We start from the raw sequence: 19,291 nt of genomic DNA, 5'->3' as shown, positions 1-19,291 counted from the left end.
GGCCTCTCCTCTGCAGGGAGGGCGCTGACATGGCCGTGTCCCATCCGGGGCTCAGCCGGAGCTCCTCGGCTTTTGGCCGTGCTGGTGGTGCTCCCGTGCCCATTTCTCAAAGCCCAGGCTCTCTTGGGCACACAGGGCTCGCCCTGTGGGCACGGGGCGATGCCAGCCCCCAGCTGGGTGCCACGGGGAGCAGGCTGAGGTTTGGAAGAGCTGAGCTCTCCTCCCACGGCCCTGGGGAGCCGCCAGCAGTGCTGAGGAGCTCGGTGCCCTACATAGCCCTGACAGCAGACACGATCCACACCTAAGGATGCCACACTCAGCACTTGGGCTCCTGCTCTGTCTATTTTGGGATCCTCATCCCCATCGGGTCCCATCAGGGCACAGGGATTAGCACGTTCCCCCCTCAGGGCAGGCTTTCCTGTAAGAGTGGCACCCTCTGAGGGGGCCGTGAGGGTCTGTGGCACACCAGGGTCTCGTATCCCACCTCCAAACCTGCCCACTGTCCTTCCCCCGCGAGGATCAGCCACTTGGCAGGACTGAGGGACTCATTTAGCTCATTAGCAAAGGCAGGGAGCTGTGTCAGAGCAGCCTGAGCATCTGCAGGGCCTTTTTGCCCAGGCTGAGCTGTGCCTGCCCTCTCCATCTACCTCGTAGCCAGGTGGATCGGACTCTTCTTCCAAGAAGCAATCACTAGGAGAAGAGGAAATGGCCTCATGTTGTGCCAGGGGAGATTTAGGTTGGATTTGGGGCAACATTTCTTTACCAAAAAGGTTGTCCAGCCCTGGCATAGGTGGAGTTCACACCTGGACTGTGGGCACATGGCTTCGTGGTGGGCTCGGCAGTGCTGGGGGAAAGGTTTGATGGTGGATTTGGTGACCCCAGTGAATCTGTGGCTGATTCTGGGAGAGGCACAGCCAGGCTGGACCCTGGGCTGGGATCAGCGCTGCTGCTGCTTCCCAAACTTTGTGTTTGAGCTGTGCTGTGGCTGTTGCAGAGGAATGCCAAGGAAAGGCACTCCTGTGATTCAAGAGCAGCCGGGCAGGCAGCTGAGCCACTCTCGGTGAGCTGCTCAGGTACTGCCCGGCCCTGGGGCACCTCTGCAGCTCTCTGCAGGTGCTGCTGGCTTTTCCAGCTGTCCACCAGCACAGCTGGCTGAGTTCCTCCACACCAGGGGTGCTGGAGACTCCAGCCCCTTCCCTGGGGTCATCCCTGCTCCATCCCACAGCGGGAAGGGGAGCTGCCCTTCCCTCCCCTCTCGCAGACATGTGCCTCTTCCTCTCGCTTTCCCCTTCCCCTTGCTCATTCTTTCTCCCCCTCTTTACTTTCTTTTTTCATCTCCTCCCATCTGTCCTTCTCACATCGGGCTATTTTGGGCTGAGTTTCTCACTGTCAGCATGGTAGGAACCGTGGTGCAGCTCCTGTCTCTGGAGGATGAGCACTGCTTCGGGAAGCCTCCCCAGGCACTCACCCGGCTTGGCTCATCTTCACCCCCCTGCCTTGACCCTGTCATGAAGGCATTTCCAGATCAGGGTAAAAAGGCATTAAATCCTTCCTAGAGGCAGGGAAGAAAGTCATCAGATTTAATACCTTTCCACCTCGGTCTTGAAATGCCTCTGAGCCTTGCAAGTGGTTATTAAAGCAGCCTGAAGCCAAGAGTGCTGTTGGCAGGTCATTACTTGTGTCTGCAACTTCCAGAGGCTTCAAATCAGGGCATGAATGTTTGTGTTTGTTTGCAAAGGATGGCTGTAAGCTGAATAGGAAATGCACCAGCAGAAGTGAATTTTTAATGCTCTTCATTTACCAAAAATTCGGGAGCCAGCGGTGAAGGCGCAGAGTTTGCTGTGGGGAACAGGTCCCTGTGTGAGCTGGGCTGGGCTGGGCTGGGCTGGGCTGTGCTGTGCTGCTCTCTCCCTCTGAGCATCCTGGAGCACTTGGAACACCGTGTTTGGCCTCCAATTATCTGCATGAGGCACACAGCTGAATGCCAGCCGTGTCCCACAGCAGCCTGGCAGAGCTGCAGGAGAGTTGGGCTTGGGGCTGGCGAGGAGGGAGCTGGTCCTGCTGGCCCAGGGGTGCTGTGCACACCCTGCCCAGCTCAGGGGGGACCTGCCTTTGCAGAGCTGAGGAGGCAGGATGAGGTGGAAGGTGCTGCTCATGCCTCCAGCATGGGTGGGCAGGTGATTGCTCTCCCTTTTACATAAGCAAGCTTTATTATGGCTTTGTTCTAATAATAAATGTGCCTTTGTCTCCTCACCTTCTAATAAAACCTTCCCCTTTTGTCAGGGGCTGTAGCTTGCAAGGTGGGGGCAGAGCTGTCTGTGAAGCAGCCAAGAAGTTCCTTCCCCCTCTGCTCCTCTCCTTTCTCCACCCTTCCCTGCCCTGCTCCTCTGGCTGGGAGGTGCTGCTTGTGCCAGCCACCAGCCTGGCACGCTGGCTGATGCTTGGCATCACCAGGGGCTCAGCTCTGCTCTCCCAGCCCCTGGGTGCTGCAGGGCAGCCAAGGTGCTTTCCTGCCTGTGCTGTCGTTGTTTTCCATGGCAATGAGGCGAGCCGGGGTTTGTCTGCTCTCACGGAGCCAGGTCTGGATGGAGTAAAAAGGTCAATTTGAAGTAGATTATCTAAAACACGTTAAAAGCCAGTGTAACCTTTCTGACTCCATTAAGTGGCTTAGGTTCTGTATATTATAAATCACTGTTAAAGCGTTTTTGGGATGTCCAGATGAGATTTGGAATGATTTTTAGTTTTCTTGGAGAAACCTCTCATATGATGAGAATTTGGGTGCCTGGTGGGAAGAAGGAGAGTTTCAGTGGGATACCTTAAATCACTTCTTCCCTCTGTGACCAGCACAGCGAAATTCACTGATTTGGGAGCCAAAAGCACCTTTTCACCTTTTTGTAACCAAAAATAGATTATTTTATTGCATGTGCTTTAACTATGTCACAGAGTGGCCAAAGCCACCCTTGGGGAGGTTTATGTGTGTCCATGATTTTGGAATCCCCTTTGTCCGTGCTGCCTCCATGTGAGTGAGGTGTCCATTGTCCTCCTGAGCCCATGGATTTGGGGGAAGGAATCCTGGGGATCTCCCTGGCACACCCCAGTTCTCTCAGAACCTTCTGATCTGTGTGGTTTTGTGCCTTCGCTGGTTGGCTTTCAGGAGCGTTGCTCTGCAGCTGGAATTAGCTCCTGTTCCCCCACCCTTCCCGCCTGCCAGCTGGCACCAGATTAGGAGAAAACCAAATTATTCGCTGATTCTTTCCCCAGAAACATCTCTGTGAGGCAGAAAAGGCCACTGCTCAAAAGCCAAGGCAGGCCAGGGGCCCGAGCAGCCCCTGCTGCTAACGTGGGATAATCCAATTTTGCTGCCAGGCTCCTTCCCCAGGCTCTGCAGCTGCAGAAAACCCGGGCTGCTGGGCAGGAATAAATGCCAGGGCTGCTCCGAGGCATGGCACAGCTGTAGAGCCACCCCAGGGCTTGTTCTTGCTGTGGGAGGTGGCACAAGAGACCACTTTGGTGTGAATTAACTTAATGCTCCAGGAGAAAGCTGGGAATGAGAGGGAAGAGGGGGAAATGGCAGGAGGGAGCAGGGCAGGAGCTGAGCCCAGAGAAGAAAAGGCTCTGGGGGGATCCTACAGCAGCCTCCAGCAAAAGGGGCTCCAAGAGAGCTGGAGAAGGACTTTGGATAAGGGCCTGGAGTGACAGGATGTGGGGAATGGCTTCACACTGACATAAAGCAGGGCTAGATTAAATACTGGGGAGAAATCCTTCCCTGTGAGGGTGGGGAGGCCCTGGCACAGGGTGCCCCATCTCTGGGAGTGTCCAAGGCCAGGCTGGACAGGGCTTGGAGCAGCCTGGGATTCAGGATGGAGCAATGAGCTCCTCCCAGGCTCTGCACAGAACAGAGCCCAGGGGTAGGAGCAAAATAAATCCCGTCCCAGGGAGGCTGCTCCTCGTAGCTGAGGGATGGATCAACTTCCTTTTGGCTTGTATTCCTGCTGAAATGTGGATTTATTGCTTTTATTTCGTTTGAACTGTGCCGGAGTGCTGCAGCCTTGTAAAGCAAAAGCAAAATGCAAGAGAAATCTTTATGGTCTGCAGTGGCCCCTTGGCTGTGATGATATTTCTCAGAGTCCCTGGCTCGCAGTAAATCAGGAAAGGAGAGAGGGAACTGCTGGAACAGGAAAAGGCTCAGAAAAGGATGGGGACTCGGCCATCCCTGGGTGTCTTGGTGGCAGCACCATTTTCACAAGGGGATTTTTTGCTTTGCAGCTGGAATTGCTGTGTGTGGAATTGTGACAGCCCTGTGCTGTCTGTCTGTCTGTCTGTCTGTGGGATGTACAGTACACCAGCACAGGCCCTTTACCTCCCACCCACTCTTCTTTTTCTCTGTGTTCTTCCTCACCTTGCCTTGAACCCCTCATCCCCCTCATTGCTCCTTTGTTATTTGATTTTTTGGTTTATTTTTTTACTCTATTTTCGTTCCCCTTCTCTGCTCATCACTCGTGTCTGTAAAACCAGCCCGGGAGAGGCACAGTGCTGATTCCTGAAAGCACCCACCCTTCAAAGCCCAATTTCTCTGCACCAAGCGTGGCACTGATTAGAGGCAGAGCAGCCAAGCAGTTTGTGAGAACCATTTAGAAAACAAAAGGCATAAACCAGCCATAAAACCTGGTTTTACCCACGGAGCCGAGTCCTTGAAGGGGCTGCAATCGGCAGAGCATCACTGGGAGCTGAGCAGGGACATGTCCCAGGTGTGGTGTGACCTCGGCCGAGCACTTGGGTGGCCTCTGCTCCCCGTGGTGCTGGGACAGCCCTGGAGGGACACTGAAGGAATGTGCCCCTGTTGAGTGCACAAGTTACCCTTTGTCTCCTTAAAAAGGGCAAAAGGCCAGAAGTTTCTCTCCTCAATTTGGTTAAAAGGCACCTCATAGGACCTTGGGGACTTCACCTCCAACTTAAGGAGAGCCAATTGGACAGGAGCCAAAAAGTCCCGCCTAAGCAATTCCCTAGAAAAATAAGAGAACAAAAGAAGTAAATCGCTTTTGTGAAGTGTTTTAGCAGGAGCAAGAACCTCTTGTACTGACTGGGTTTTTCTCTGTGAAGAGCTTTTTTATTTTGCCTTTCATGAAAACTTTTTTTGCTTCCAACACTGTCACAGGAGCCATCCTGGCTGCTTTTATGCCACCTGAGGTAGCTGAGCTATCAAGGGTGGGATGTTTGTCTATGAGAGCTTATGAGACCTGGTTCAAATAGACAAAACATTAGGACATCTCTGATGGGACATCCCCAGGGGGACATCCCCGGTGGGACACCCCCAGCAGGGCTGTTTTGGGGCTGGGGGCTCTGCATTCCCTCACCCTCTGTGCTGCTCTCGCTCTTAGGCCTCACGCCGAGGATTTCAGCGTGGATTCCTCCTTCTCACAGTAAGTTCTGCTCCTGCATTTCTGGTGCCGTGGGGAGGGACAAGGGACCCTGAGTTTTTTGGGCAGTACCTGCTGCTGAGAGCAGTGGTTGACCTTGGCTCTGAGTCACTGGGGGTTAAAGTGGATGCTCCATCCGTGGAAGTGTTCCAGGCCAGCATGGATGGGGTTTGGAACATCCTGGTCTAGTAGAATTGGGTTTTGGTCTGGTGGAATTGTCCCTGCCCACAGCTGGAGCCAGGTGACCCTTAAAGGTCCCTTCCAACCCCAACCAGTCTGTGCTCCACGATGATCCTGCTTTTAAGGGAGCCAATAAGCACAAGATTTGTCCTTTGCTGCCCTGGGCACCAAGGAATTGTGTATGGGAGCTTCTTCAACAATTCCCACCATGGGGAGGATTCCCTGCTTCCATGGACAGACAATTGTGGCCAAACACCAGTGCAGCCACTAGAATTTATTTACTCATCTCCTGCTGTGAGGTAGGATTAGGAGGAAGGCAAAGCAGGCTCAAAACTTAAAAAAAAAGATTTATTAACAGTAACTAAAAGAAGGAATAATAAGAATAAGTTTATTGAGGAAGAATTGATAGCAGCAAATCAGCAATTATCCATTAACGATGAGCTCCATGCACAGCCCTAATTAAACAATGCAGATTCATCAGCACAAGCAATTACAGGAGCAGGCTCATGAGTGTCGCTCTCCAATGTTGCAAAACAAATAGGCCAAAGGGAACACAGCCTGGCATCCCACTGCTGCTTCCCTCTTGGGGTTTTAACCTTCACTAGAAGTAGAATTAAATTATTGAGGAGCAAGTGGTGCCACTGCCCAGCCATGAGCACCATCCAAACCTTGGGTGGGAGCTGCTGCCCCATCCTGGAAGTGTCCAAGCCCAGGCTGGACAGGGCTTGGAGCACCCTGGGGTAGTGGAAGGTGTCCTTGCCCACAGCAGGGCTTGGAACAGGATGAACTTTAAGGTCCCTCCAGCCCAAAGTATTTTATTATCTACAGCTTGAAGCCCTGAGCATGTCCCTGTTTCCTCCAGTGTTTGGTTTGGTGCCTGGAAATGAGCTCTGCAGCTGCTGAACACAGTTGGAGAGGGATTACAGCTGCCTTCAGGGAATGAGGAATCGATAAAAATCCCATTTCCATTGCAATGTCCTCCCTAATAAAAAATTATACATATATAGAAAAGAACTAAAAGTCAGGCAGGAGATTTCTGCTGCATCTCTTCAGGCCCACGAAGCCCTTCCTGCAGTTTGTGCCAGCCCTTGTCCCACTGGCACACCAGGATGAGCTCAGGGCATGGTGAGAGATAAACGGCTCTGGAGGCCAAACCAACCCTTGGGCAGGGTTTTTCCTGTAGTGGCTGCTTGGAATTTTCATCCCCAAAAATACAACTGCAGCATTACTGCTGGAGCCAGGATGACATTACCTGCACCCAGCTGGGTTTAATTTGCTGCAGAGTGGTTGGCAATATCAATTCTTTCTTTGGGCAAAAAAAAATCACACTCCATAATAAAACAGGAGGGTTTTTTCTGGTTGATTCCCATGGTAAGTGCATGAAATCTTGAAGGAATGAGTCCTTGGGCTTGAGGGGCAAGATGTGCCACAGCATCCTGGCTCCCTGGGCAGTGTTTATTGATGTGGGACTGGACTCTGCTGGTCGTGGTCTGCGATTAGCCTTGGCATGTGCTGTGCCAGGAGGGGCAGCTGCCTTTCCTGTCAGGGTTGTGGCAGTGCCACGGTGGCTGTGACAGTGCCACGGTGGCTGTGACAGTGCCATGATGGCTGTGACAGTGCCATGATGGCTGTGATGGAGACATGGTGGTTGTGACAGTGCCACAACGACTGTGGTAATACCATGGTGACTCTGACAGTGCCATGATGGCTGTGATGGAGACATGGTGGCTGTGATGGTGGCACGGTGGATGTGACACTGCTGGGGTGGCTGCGACAGTGCCACGATGACTGTGGTAATACCATGATGACTCTGAATGTGCCATGACAGCTGTGATGGTGGCACAGTGGCTGTGACAGTGCCACGGTGGCTGTGATGGTGGCACGGCGGCTGTGCCAAGGTGGATGTGACAGTGCCTGTCCCAGGCTGGTGCGGGACGTGCTGAGCACCTCGGGGCTGGGTGTTGCTGTGATCCCTGAGGATCTTCTGGGATTCTGGGATGAGGGGGACAGCAGCTTCAGTGTTGCACCTACTAAGGGATGGGGGATGAGAAAATTCGCTAAAAGTGGGCAGATCTGCCCTGTTTGCAATCCTTGGCCTTTTGGACCGTGTGGTGTCCCCAGTGGTGTCCCCAGTGGTGTCCCCAGTACTCTCTGCAGCTCCCTCAGCACCTGAACCCCCCCAGAGAGATCTCCCCTCTCCCCTTCCCTCCGTGGATCCGCAGCGTTGGCAGGGGGCTCTGCCCCCAGAGTAGGCACAGCCACCCCAGCTCCCCGGCCCTCCCTGGCAGTTTTGTGCTTTCTTGTTTAAAAACGTGCCCCAGATTCTCCGGAGGAGCTGCCGCAGTGGGAGAGCTCCGCGGGCGCTCGGTGATGCCCGGAGAATCCGAGGCACTCCCGGGGCTGCAGAGCCCTGGGCAGGGCATCACCCGTGCCAGGAGGGTGAGCCCGGGCATCCCTGGAGCCGATCCCTGCCCCTCTTTGGAGCCGTTCAGCCCTGCTGAAAGCGCAGCCCTCCTCCTCCTTTGAGTAATTGTTCAATTAACGCGTGCCGAGCGCAGGGGCAGCTCGCTGCCCGCGTCTGCCCAGGCTGGCTGCACACAGCCATTCCCATTCCCGTTCCCATTCCCGTTCCCATTCCCATTCCCGTCCCCAAAACCTGCTCCGAGAGCTCGGCTGGGCAGGGCTGGAGCTGTCACCGTCCTCTGCTTGCCCCCGTGGATGAAGGATGGCAGACACAGGGCACAGCTCATCCCCCGTGGATGGAGGATGGCAGACACAGGGCACAGCTCATCCCCCGTGGATGGAGGATGGCAGACACAGGGCACAGCTCATCCCCCGTGGATGGAGGATGGCAGACACAGGGCACAGCTCACCCCCCTGGCACCCGTCTCGCTGAAGTTTTGGTCTCCAAACACATAATCACAAAAATGGTGGGGGGACAAGGAAAAACTTCCCAAAGGGAATCAGGAAGGCTGGAGCTGCCCGGGTATTTCATCAGCAGATACCTGAGCCCCAGCCTGGCAGGTTTTGTGGTTTATTTGGGAAGGATTTTGGCTCTGCTCGGGTTCCAGCTGGCACCGGCTGCTCCGGGTGCTGAGCGAGGGCTGGAGGCAGCCTGGCCATGGCACGGTGCCCTCAGAGCATCCTGCACAGCCTGCTCGGGCTGCTGGGAGAGGAAATGCTGCAGACCTGCACTGCCAGCCCGCTCCTCACCTTCCTCTGAGCTGTGTCTGGTACCCACAGCCCATCCCCAGGGAGCCCAGCTGGGCCAGCAGCACATTTCTGTAATTCCAGCCTGGCTGCAGCCACATTTTTTGTGTGTTTGATCCGTGTGGGTGCAGAGCTGTGAGCTGAGCTGAGCTGGAGTGGAGGGGTGAAGTGGGGTCTCACTTTGGCTGCCTTGGCAGAGGTGGGTGCTGGCACCCACCAGATTGCAGAGATTTCTGAGGTTTTGCTGGTTTGTTGGACACTGTCTCCCCCCCAAAAAAAACCCTCAGAATAGTCTTGTTTGCATCCTGCTGCATGATGGGGGAAATTCCTTGAGACACTTCCTGGGACAAGAAATCCCTGCATGGGTTCATATTTTTTGTGTTTTCCTCCTTTTTTAAGAGAATTGTCCCAGCTTCAATTGAAAGGATGGAGCAGGGGCTGTGCCCCTCAGTGTCTGTTTGAATGCTGGTGGGCTGTGATGTGCTCGTCCTGGCCTTTCATCCTGCACTTTTCTGAACAAACTATTGTGTCTTTTTTTGGGAACTCATCATCTTACAACAAATTGCCTCTAATCTTAGATTAATAAAGAACAATAAATAACCGAGCGAAGAAAACGAAGTCACTCAGGCATTATGAAGTGCATAATAGCAGTAATTACACTTCCAAGCAGAGGGCTTGTAACTAAACTCATACCAGGATCTTTGTTTTCGTAGCCTGGGGGGGCTCAGCAGGGGTGAGGTGGGGAAGCTGTGGAGCTGGGGACCCTTGGAATGGGCTGGCACCAGGATGCTTGGGCAGTGGGGACAATGCTCCAGGTGGGAAGGATGCTCCAGGTGGGAAGGATGCTCCAGGTGGGAAGGATGCCCAGCCATGGCAGCACTTTGAGCACCCCATCCTGGCTGAGCTGCTGCAAAGGCAGAGCTGTCACGGCGTGTTTTGGGGTGGTAACAATGCAGTCAGAGTTTTGCTTGATTCTTATTCCCAGTTAACTTCCTGACAATGAAATTAAAGGGTACGTTTGACATGATATCATCTCCTTCCCTCAGCTGGAAATGGAGTAGGAGCTTTGATACTTTGGGATGGTGCTGCTGCCTGGGAAGAGCCACCCCTCATTCAGCTTTGGGGGGTTGGATTCACCTGCATAGTGGGACCCCCACAAAGATCTGGGGCTCAGCCTCGGCAGGTTCCTCCACGTTCTTTTATTTCTCCATCTCTTTGTAGTGTTAAACACCCTGTTCCCCACAGTCCAGACATGGCTTTTTGTTGCTTGATTGTTTTCCCAGTGTTCCTTCTTCCAGCAGCCATCAGGATGGATGAACACGTGGGCCACTTTATCATAAAGAGTTAGATCTCATCATTTAGTCCTTTTATCCATCAGCAATTACAGTCATTGTCTCGAGGTGGGCCACAGCTCCACAGATCAGTGAACCATCTGTCTGAAGGCAGAGATTTATTTAGCTGTTTGTTGCTTTGATAGGAGACAAATGTCTGGCAGAGGAATCGTGCTCCCTGAAGTCTGCAGCTCCTCAAGGCGCTCAGTCCTCGGGGGTGCTGATGAATGGGGTGCTCAGCGCTGCTGTCGGAGCTGAAAGCCAGTTCCCAGCACTTCCTGGGCATTTTTAATAAGGAGCAGGAGCAATTATCTTGTGTGCAGCGTTGTGAGCAGTTGTGACAGCTGATCTATGCCCTGGCACGGAGAAATGATTTGCCGAGTCTGGCTCTGGAAACCATTAATTTTAGCAGGTGTGAAGGCTGGGCTCTGAGGCTCTGCGTCCACGCTCTTTGCTCCTCAAGCATCGTGCTGATGAGCCAGGGCTTGTGAATTCTCCTGCTCTCTCCCTGCAGTGGGCTCTGGGGTTGTCCACCACCAGGCGTGGTGCAGAGCCCCTCTGGCCACCTCCCCACCCCTTAAGACAGCTGGGGATGAAGATCTTGTTAAACCCTTTCCCAATTTGCTGCCTGATCAGTTGGGCATGAATGGTCGGTAGATATTCAGAGCGAGGAGAGGCTGCTCCCCAATAAATCAGGGCCTGGCAGCTGCGGGATGGAGCGGGATGGCAGCGCCTGTCCCCGGGAATTCGCTGCCCTTGCTGGGTGCCTGGGCTGGGGAGCACGCCTGATTGATCAGGTTAGAGAGCAGAGAAGGAGCAATGGCAGGAGAGATTCCTTAGGGCTTGCTGGAAGCAGGAACGATGGCTAACTCACGGCACTGAGCTGCTCTGTGGCCCCGCAGCGAGGAGCAGAGTTTGTCGTGCTCGGTCTAAAGGCGAGGCAGGAGCAGGGCGGGTCAGAGTGGTGAATAATGACTGCAAAGGGCTGCGGGCGATTTTAAAGTGCCCCGAGGGGCGGATGAGCTGAGCTGGGACCGATTTACCCACACCAGGATCCGTCCAGGATCCCTGACCCTGCTGACACCCTGCAGGAGGTTTTCTCCATCCCCATGGGTGCAGTGTGGGGCTGGCAGGGGCTGCGGGTGCGGCCACTGGGGAGGCAGGAGCAGCCAAGGAAGGTGGGGATGGGATGTTCCCAGATCCACCTGGAATGCAGGGATGGGGCATTCCCAGATCCACCTGGAATGGAGGGATGGGGCATTCCCAGATCCATCTGGAATGGAGGGATGGGGCATTCCCAGATCCACTTGGAATGCAGGGATGGGGCATTCCCAGATCCATCTGGAGGGCGGGGATGGGACATTCCCAGATCCATCTGGAATGGAGGGATGGGGCATTCCCAGATCCACTTGGAATGCAGGGATGGGGCATTCCCAGATCCATCTGGAAGGCGGGGATGGGGCATTCCCAGATCCACTTGGAATGCAGGGATGGGGCATTCCCAGATCCACCTGGAATGGAGGGATGGGGCATTCCCAGATCCACCTGGAATGCAGGGATGGGGCATTCCCAGATCCACCTGGAATGCAGGGATGGGGCATTCCCAGATCCACCTGGAGGGCGGGGATGGGGCATTCCCAGATCCACCTGGAATTCAGGGATGGGGCATTCCAGATCCTCCTGCTGCTCCTCCCTGCCGGATTCTGTGAAGGGTCCTGGCAGGTGACGCTCTGCCCTGGCACCGTCCCTGTGCCACGAGCCACCACCTGTGGCCTTGGATGCCAGGAGATGTTTGGGGTTGGTTGTCAGCTCCTGGGTTTTTCTGGAATGACCAAGAGTGGTATCTTAGCAACAAAGGCAAATTTTCTCCTTTTAGAGCAGAACTGTTTTTAACAGCTTCCATGCAGAGTGTTTCTCCTCCCCAGGCAGAGGCAGGGCGCGACAGAGCCAGAACATACTGGGGACACCGGGGACATTGTCCTGGCCAGCTCCTGCTCTGACAAACGAGGAGAGGCTGCTCCAGGGCCGATATTTTGGGGGTTTTGGACGTGGTGAAGCGTGTGAAGGGAGAAGTTTGCGGCTGTGCTGTCGGCTGGCTGTGTGCGAAGGAAAGCCAAGCCCCAGCAGAGCTGGCCCGGGGTCACATCGGCTGCTCTGGTGGCTCCCGGCTGCTGGTGCTGCTGGTGTGGCCCTGCGGGGACAGCCGGGAGCCCCGGCCGAGCCCGGGTCACCCGGGGTGCCAGCGGGGTCACCCGGCTGGGACGGGGCACGGGGCGCTCCTGCCCTGCCACCCCGCTGACAGCGCTTCCCCCGCAGGGTGCAGGTCGAGTTCTACGTGAATGAAAACACCTTCAAGGAGCGCCTGAAGCTCTTCTTCATCAAGAACCAGCGATCCAGTGAGTGCTCCGGGCACCTGCCGAGCGAGCCCCGAGGGATGCGAAGCCATTGCCATCTGCTGGTGGCCCTGTCCCCGCGTGTCCCCAGCCCGGGGCTGCTCCTGCCTCCTGGCCCCTTTTTTGGCCAGCTCGCTTTGGGGGATGTTTGCATGGGGAGGAGAGGATGGCTCCCGCCACCTCTGCTCCCTGGGGACAGCCACGGCGTGACAAACAGCTGGGTGGGTGTCAGGGAGCCAGTGTCCCCGTCACCAAGCTGGCTGTGCCTCCCTGAGGCTGTGGGGACAGCCAGGGCAGGCTGTGAGTGGCCCTCTCCTGCTCCAGCCATCGGGGTTAGTCTCCACTTGACTGATGGTGTTTTTATTTTCTTCCTCCGAGATGTCATTAGCTGTCTGGAGGGGGCCTGCTCGTTAATTTATAAATTCTCCTTTTCTTTTCCTGTCTGCATCCTGTTGGTCTTGCTAAAAAGCTGGAGTGCAGCACAGCAGGGTGCCCACGGGGAAGTTTTTAATGAAAATGTGATGAATTTCTCACTTGTAATCTGAGTAATAACCCCATGAACTGGCTGGGGAGGCGGAGTGGATAAAGCAGCAGCTTTTCCTCTCCATCCCTGCTCCTGCAAGGTGCTTGTGACGTGGTCAGTGCTGCTCTGGTGCTTTTAAATGGATCCCTGCTAATGAGGGGGATACACTCCAGCAGCTCCTCGTTAGTCTCTCACATCTATTGGGGTCAGCAAGGGGCTGATTATGGTTATTGATTCCTGTGTCTGTGACACTGGGCAGGATGTGGGGAGCAGGGCAGTGCTGCTGACCTGGGGCTCCTGCAGCCCCCCGGGGCTCAGAGGGCTCCTGTGCTGTGGGGCATGCACAGGGCACCCAGGCTGTCTGGGGTCTGTGGGGTGCTCGGGAGTGCTGCCCCATCCCTGCTGCCCTCCACCACAGGCCTGAGGATCCGGCTCTTCAACTTCTCCCTGAAGCTGCTGACGTGCCTCCTGTACATCGTCCGCGTCCTGCTCGACAACCCCGAGGAGGGCATCGGCTGGTGAGTGCCCCCGGCTGCCCGGGCAGGGCTCACTGGGGACTGGCAGCTCTGAGGATGGGATTTTTCCTCCCCCCAGCTGTTTGAATTGGTGCTTTAACAAAACTTGCCAGGCTGGTGTCCCCTGCTCAAAGCCCGGGGATGGTGTGGGGGTATCTGCTGAGCAGAGCATGGTGGAAAAATTCAGGTCATGCTCATTTCCAAGTTCTGTCTGACTCTGTCAGGGGCTCAGTGTGGCTTTCAGACACTCCAGGACATCACCATGCAAATATTTTCTGAAGGCTGATGCCCTTGAAGACATTAACACTAAATCCCATTTGAGAGGGAAATACGGTGTGCTGCGTGGATCCTCGAGGTGATGGATGATTCCACACATCAGCTTTGTGCTGGGTGTCAGTATAAGCCTATTTTTAATGTGTCCTTGCTTCGTTTAGCTCATGTACAATGTGGTGGTTTTTTTTCTTCCCCAAGAGCTTGGATAATTGGCAATTTGATTTTCTCCTTGTAAAGGCTGCAGACTAGCAAGCACATCTGTGTGTTCTGAAAGTGCTTTCAGACCTGTGAGAATGAAGCAGGACACGGATGCTCATCCTTGAGAGGTGCAGCACAGCTGCAGCTCGGGGAATTCCACATTTTCCTGGGGGAGTGTGGCAGCAGCAAGGCTGGCCAGCAGGAGCACATCCCTCTCAGCAGGGCAGGGAGGGCTCAGCCCGCTGCTGCCTGCCTGGCAGGGTGCTGGGGCCCAGCCAGCCTTGTCCCAGAAGCTGCAGCTCAGCAATTTTTGCTAATTGTAACCTGGTAATTCCCAGTTCCCAGCTCCCTGCAGCCTGTGTTCTGCACTGTGCCAGGGAGAATCAGCATTCCACAGCATCCCTGCTAGGGGCTGAAGCACCTGAGGGCTTTTGTCCTCCAGTAATGAGATGTTCAAGGCTGCCTGGGTGAGACTTTTCCTGTGCAAAGCCCTGGCTGCAGGAATCAGGGAGTCTGGATCCGTGGAAATGCTCTCCAGTGATCCCAGGGAGTCAATCCCAGCATCCCTGTCCCCTGACTGCTTTTCCTGCTCTTTCTCTCCCAGCTGGGAATGCGAAAAGCAGAATTACACGGCGTTCAACCAGTCCACGAACATCAACTGGTGAGTGGGAGCTGCTCCAGCGCCCTGGGTCAGCTCTGCCACGATGTGGGGGCAGAGGGATGGAGGTGGCTGCTGCTGGCAGCTGCCTGAGGCTGTTTCTTGGTCGTGGGGCTGCTCGAGGGATGTGGAGCAGCATCCCAGAACCAAATCCAGTGCCAAGTGCCAGTGGCTGCACCCTTGGCCATGGCTGATTTCCAGTGCAGGGGCTGTTCCAGCAAACGGTGCAGGAGGGAGACTCCTGAACCGGGGATGGCCTCGGGTTTGCATTTTGGGGGGTGAAAACAGCCAGGCCACAGCTCAGATCCCCTCTGGGTTTCCTTGCAGGTCACACATCTTTTGGGTGGACAGAAAAACCCCTCTGTGGGCCGTGCAGGTGAGCAGCCCTTGCTGGGCTGGGAGCTCTGCCCCAGCTGGGGCTCCCCGGGCCAGGGGGGCTCGGCGAGCTCCCATCCACTGCCAGCGCCTGGAGAGAGCCCTGGAGCCTCCCCTGTGTGTCCCTGCAGGTCAGCATCGCCCTCATCAGCTTCCTGGAGACCATGCTGCTCACCTATCTCAGCTACAAGGTGAGGGGCTGGCCTGGGAGGGCTCAGCCTGCCTCTGCCCCCGGCAGGAATTGATTTCTCCACCTCGGAGCCCGCAGCATCCCGGGAGGGTGTTGGTCTGCCCGATGTCTCCGGGTGTTTTCCATTCTCATTCCCCCCCGGGCTGCTGGATAAGCGTTGAGCAGAGCAGAATCTCTTCTTTTTGTGCTTTCTCAGAAATCCAGACTCATTTAATGCAGCCTCACTGCGTTTGGTGTCAGGCTGACACATCCCAGATTTCCTGAGCTCGGCAGGGCGACTCCTGCTCGTGTCCCGCTCCTCCGGAGGGAGCCAGACAAGGAGAGGCACAAGCTGACTCCTTTGGACCAAAGCCACCTAAAATGGCCAGAAAAAGTGACCTTGACAAATGGCATCTTCTCAGGGGCCAGGGGAGGGTTGGCAGCAGAGACCCAGAGCCTGCGTCACCCCCTGCTCTGAGTGCCAGCGATCTGTAGCTGTCACTGTCACCCTGCATCCTTGCATCAAGTGTTGTCCCCCAGCTCTGGGTGGCAGCAGTGACAGATGGATGTAGTGGCTCTGGAGAGAACCGAGCAGTTCGGGAATATTTCCTGCTCCCAGAGTGTTTGTCACCACCACTGCACCTCTCCTGCACCGTATTTCCCTCATCCAGCAGGGTCTGTGGCAGACTGGGATAATTTTAATTGTCCTCTGGCAAGATTTTTAAGGTTATTTAATTCTTCTTTGCTTTTGATTCCTCAGGGGAACATCTGGGAACAGATTTTTCGCATTTCCTTCATCCTGGAGATGATCAACACGGTGCCGTTCATCATCACGGTGAGTGTGTCCCGGTGACTTTTGAAGGCAGCTCTGAGTAAGTGCTGTATTTTGGTGCTGAAATAAAGACAAATGTGTTTCTGGCCAAGTGGTTTTTAAGACTGGCAGGAAATTTCCCCTTCAATATTTGACAATATAATGACTTTTTCTAGAGTGTTATCCCAAAACCCATCCTCCCTTTCCAGCTGCAGCTAGGGAAGCAGGGCAGTGCTTGGTGGCAGCTTCTGCTCAGCTTGGATTTGAATCCTTCCAGACAGGGAGGATTGGCTGCTTATAGCTCTATTTTTCAAAAGAGCATGGATTTCTCTGTGAATAACCCTTGCTTCCGTAGATATTCTGGCCTCCTTTGCGGAATTTATTCATTCCTGTGTTTCTGAACTGCTGGCTGGCCAAGTACGCCCTGGAGAACATGATTGTGAGTGATGCCTTTTGTCCAGCTCCTCGGGGATGTGGAGGGGCAGCAGGACTGGGAAGGGACCCTTGGCTGCCCTCAGCTCTGAGGCAAGATTTGGAGCTTGGTGTGTGCAGCTGTGCCACGGAATGCCAGGCTGGGAATGCCAGGCTGGGAATGCCAGGCTGGGAATGCCAGGCTGGGAATGCCAGGCTGTGACCAGGAGCCCCTCGGTGTCTGAGCCAGGGTGGTCAGGGGTGAGGTGTTCCAGCCATTCCCCTGTTCCCACCAGAGCTGTCTCTCCAGGCAGCAGACCCCAGACTTGCTGATGGGAACGCACATCCCTTCCCAAAATCCAGGCTCGCCCTTCCCTGGGGAGGGCACTGCTGGAGGCAGCAGCTGGTGCCTGGAGGGGATTTTCCCCCAGGCTCTGTGGGGGAAAATCCGTCTCTGTCTCCCCAGAACGACCTGCACCGAGCCATCCAAAGGACGCAGTCAGCGATGTTCAACCAGGTGCTCATCCTCATCTGCACCCTCCTGTGTCTCGTTTTCACGGGGTCAGTGGTGTTCTCCATTTCTCTAAACCCCCCTTCCTGATCCAGGGAATCCAGCTGTGCCCACCCTGGGAATCCAGCTGTGCCCATCTGGGGCAGCTGGCAGAGCTGGGCTTTGCAGGGCTCCCACCTCCCCCTGCTTTGCTCCATCCCCAGCACACTGAGCTCTGTGAGAGGGTTTCTGGGTCAAATTAATGATCCTGCCTTATTCCAGGGTTTTAACAGGAAGTTTTTTGTGAGGATGAGGGTGTTGTCAGAGGCAGCTGGGGGATGTGGACACGAGGGCAGGGACAGCAGCTTCCCCCAGGGGCAGGTGAGGGGTGGCTCATTCCCCAGGGATGGTTCCTTCACCAGCCGAGCTCTTCCTCCCCCACCCATCACAGCTCCCAAGCTCATTTGTGTAATTGGCCACTGGGGCTCCTGGTAATTAACTGGGCCCTTTCCCTGCCATTGCCAGCTTCAAGGGTGTTCCTTTGTGCAGGGGAGCAGAGCTCATCACTGGCTATTTAGCTCTGAATTAGGCTTTGAATTCTCCTCTGGCTCCCTCGGTCTGGGTTTGAGGCATATTGAACTATTAAGTTGCCGAATGGAGAGGAAATGAGGTTTTTAGGCTCATGAGTTTTTGGCAATAAAGATGATGCTCTGGTGTGGATGATTAATGCTATTTCAGAGCTCAGTGGTGCTCCCAGCCCTGCTGCTGGATGAGTTTGGGGACGGAGGGGGTACAGCTTAGGCCCAGGAAGGCTTGGGTGACGCTTGTGTCCAGCAGGATGGCTTCGAGCCGCAGGTGCGTGGGGTTCTGCTGTGATGGGGCTTTTCCCTTCCAGGACCTGTGGCATCCAGCATTTAGAAAGAGCAGGTGAGAAGCTCTCCCTCTTCAAGTCCTTCTATTTCTGCATCGTCACCTTTTCCACCGTGGGCTACGGAGATGTGACACCAAAGATTTGGCCTTCCCAGCTCCTGGTGGTGATCATGATCTGCGTGGCCCTGGTGGTGCTGCCGCTCCAGGTGAGACCTGCACAGCTGAGGGTGGGGAGGGACCCCCGGCCCTGCCGGAGGGGACATCAGCTCCGTGCCCTCCGCAGTTCGAGGAGCTCGTCTACCTGTGGATGGAGCGGCAGAAGTCGGGCGGGAACTACAGCCGGCACCGCGCGCAGACCGAGAAGCACGTGGTGCTGTGCGTCAGCTCCCTCAAGATCGACCTCCTCATGGACTTCCTCAACGAGTTCTACGCCCACCCGCGCCTGCAGGTGAGCACGGGGCCGAGCTCACACGCCGCTGCCGGGTCACAGCCCCACGGGACCCAGGCACGGCGGCCTCTCTCTCTTTTTCTCTTTCCCAGGATTACTACGTGGTGATCCTGTGCCCGACGGAGATGGACATCCAGGTGCGGCGCGTGCTGCAGATCCCCCTGTGGTCCCAGAGGGTGATCTACCTCCAGGGCTCTGCGCTCAAGGACCAGGACCTCATGAGAGCCAAGTGAGCGGAGGGACGCGCTGCACGTCCCTGGCACGGAGGGTCACCCCAGCTGCGTCCCCGTGGGTCTGGGGGGGCTGGCAGTGGCCTGGCTGGGGTGGGCAGTGCCCATTGGGCTCTGCAGTCCATGGGGTCGCTGCTCTCTCTTGCAGGATGGACAATGGAGAAGCTTGCTTCATCCTCAGCAGCCGAAACGAGGTGGACAGAACAGCGGCGGTGAGTCCAGTCAGGGGTGGGGAGGTGACACCCTTGAGGCAGGATGGTGAGAAATGACTCCACCTCAGAAGGCGAGAGAGTGGAACTCTGATTTATTTCAAATACACCTCTCTTTTACAGAGAGTACATCTAGACCCATTCTATTGGTCCTAGAGTGAAAACATCTCACCCCATTGGTGTGCAGTGAATGACATGCAGTGGCAAAACTTATCTATAAACAATGTGAACAACAAGAGAGATAAAGAATGATTTACATTCTTAACTGCTTCCCAGGCTTCTGCCTGGTTAGAAACCTTCATTTTCTCTCTGACTGAACTGAGAATATCCACAGGGAGGGGGCATTTTTCAGGCAGAAGGGGCTTGGGTGGTGTTGATGTCACCTGTGCCCAGCAAAGGGGCTGAGTGCCATGGAGAACCTTGGCGATGGCACAGAGACATGCAGCAGCACGCTGCTGGCTGAGCCCCTGTGGGCTCACCTTTTTCTGCTGGTTTCCCATCAGTGCTGGGCCTCGGGGAGCACCAGAGGCAGGAGGAGCCCTTGCTGTACAGCTCCAGGGTGGCTGGGTGCTTTGCAGTT

At 55.4% G+C, this 19,291-nt stretch overlaps 1 protein-coding gene across 7 annotated transcripts in view; it reads left to right on the top strand.

Moving 5' to 3' along the window:
- The window catches only part of KCNT1 (potassium sodium-activated channel subfamily T member 1), a 75,088-nt gene that overhangs the window by 42,719 nt on the left and 13,078 nt on the right, over positions 1 to 19,291 (top strand). For 4 of the 7 annotated variants that reach the window (XM_021543624.2, XM_021543623.2, XM_021543630.2 and 1 more), the window contains 12 exons: positions 12,455 to 12,534; positions 13,473 to 13,572; positions 14,645 to 14,701; positions 15,026 to 15,074; positions 15,205 to 15,264; positions 16,003 to 16,077; positions 16,409 to 16,492; positions 16,931 to 17,025; positions 17,850 to 18,030; positions 18,108 to 18,272; positions 18,365 to 18,501; positions 18,651 to 18,714. In XM_021543624.2, the coding sequence (XP_021399299.1) occupies positions 12,455 to 12,534; positions 13,473 to 13,572; positions 14,645 to 14,701; positions 15,026 to 15,074; positions 15,205 to 15,264; positions 16,003 to 16,077; positions 16,409 to 16,492; positions 16,931 to 17,025; positions 17,850 to 18,030; positions 18,108 to 18,272; positions 18,365 to 18,501; positions 18,651 to 18,714 (1,147 nt within the window). Of the gene's footprint in view, positions 1 to 5,378; positions 5,421 to 12,454; positions 12,535 to 13,472; positions 13,573 to 14,644; positions 14,702 to 15,025; positions 15,075 to 15,204; positions 15,265 to 16,002; positions 16,078 to 16,408; positions 16,493 to 16,930; positions 17,026 to 17,849; positions 18,031 to 18,107; positions 18,273 to 18,364; positions 18,502 to 18,650; positions 18,715 to 19,291 lie in introns of all 7 variants that reach the window. The other 3 variants (XM_021543629.2, XM_021543628.2, XM_021543626.2) reach the window with 1 other exon arrangement.

The sequence above is a fragment of the Lonchura striata genome, chromosome 22, assembly GCF_046129695.1.
Source record: "Lonchura striata isolate bLonStr1 chromosome 22, bLonStr1.mat, whole genome shotgun sequence".
NCBI classification, from domain to species: Eukaryota; Metazoa; Chordata; class Aves; order Passeriformes; family Estrildidae; genus Lonchura; species Lonchura striata.
The sequence above is the reverse complement of the archived record's forward strand: the minus strand, read 5'-3'. Positions and strand labels throughout refer to the sequence as shown.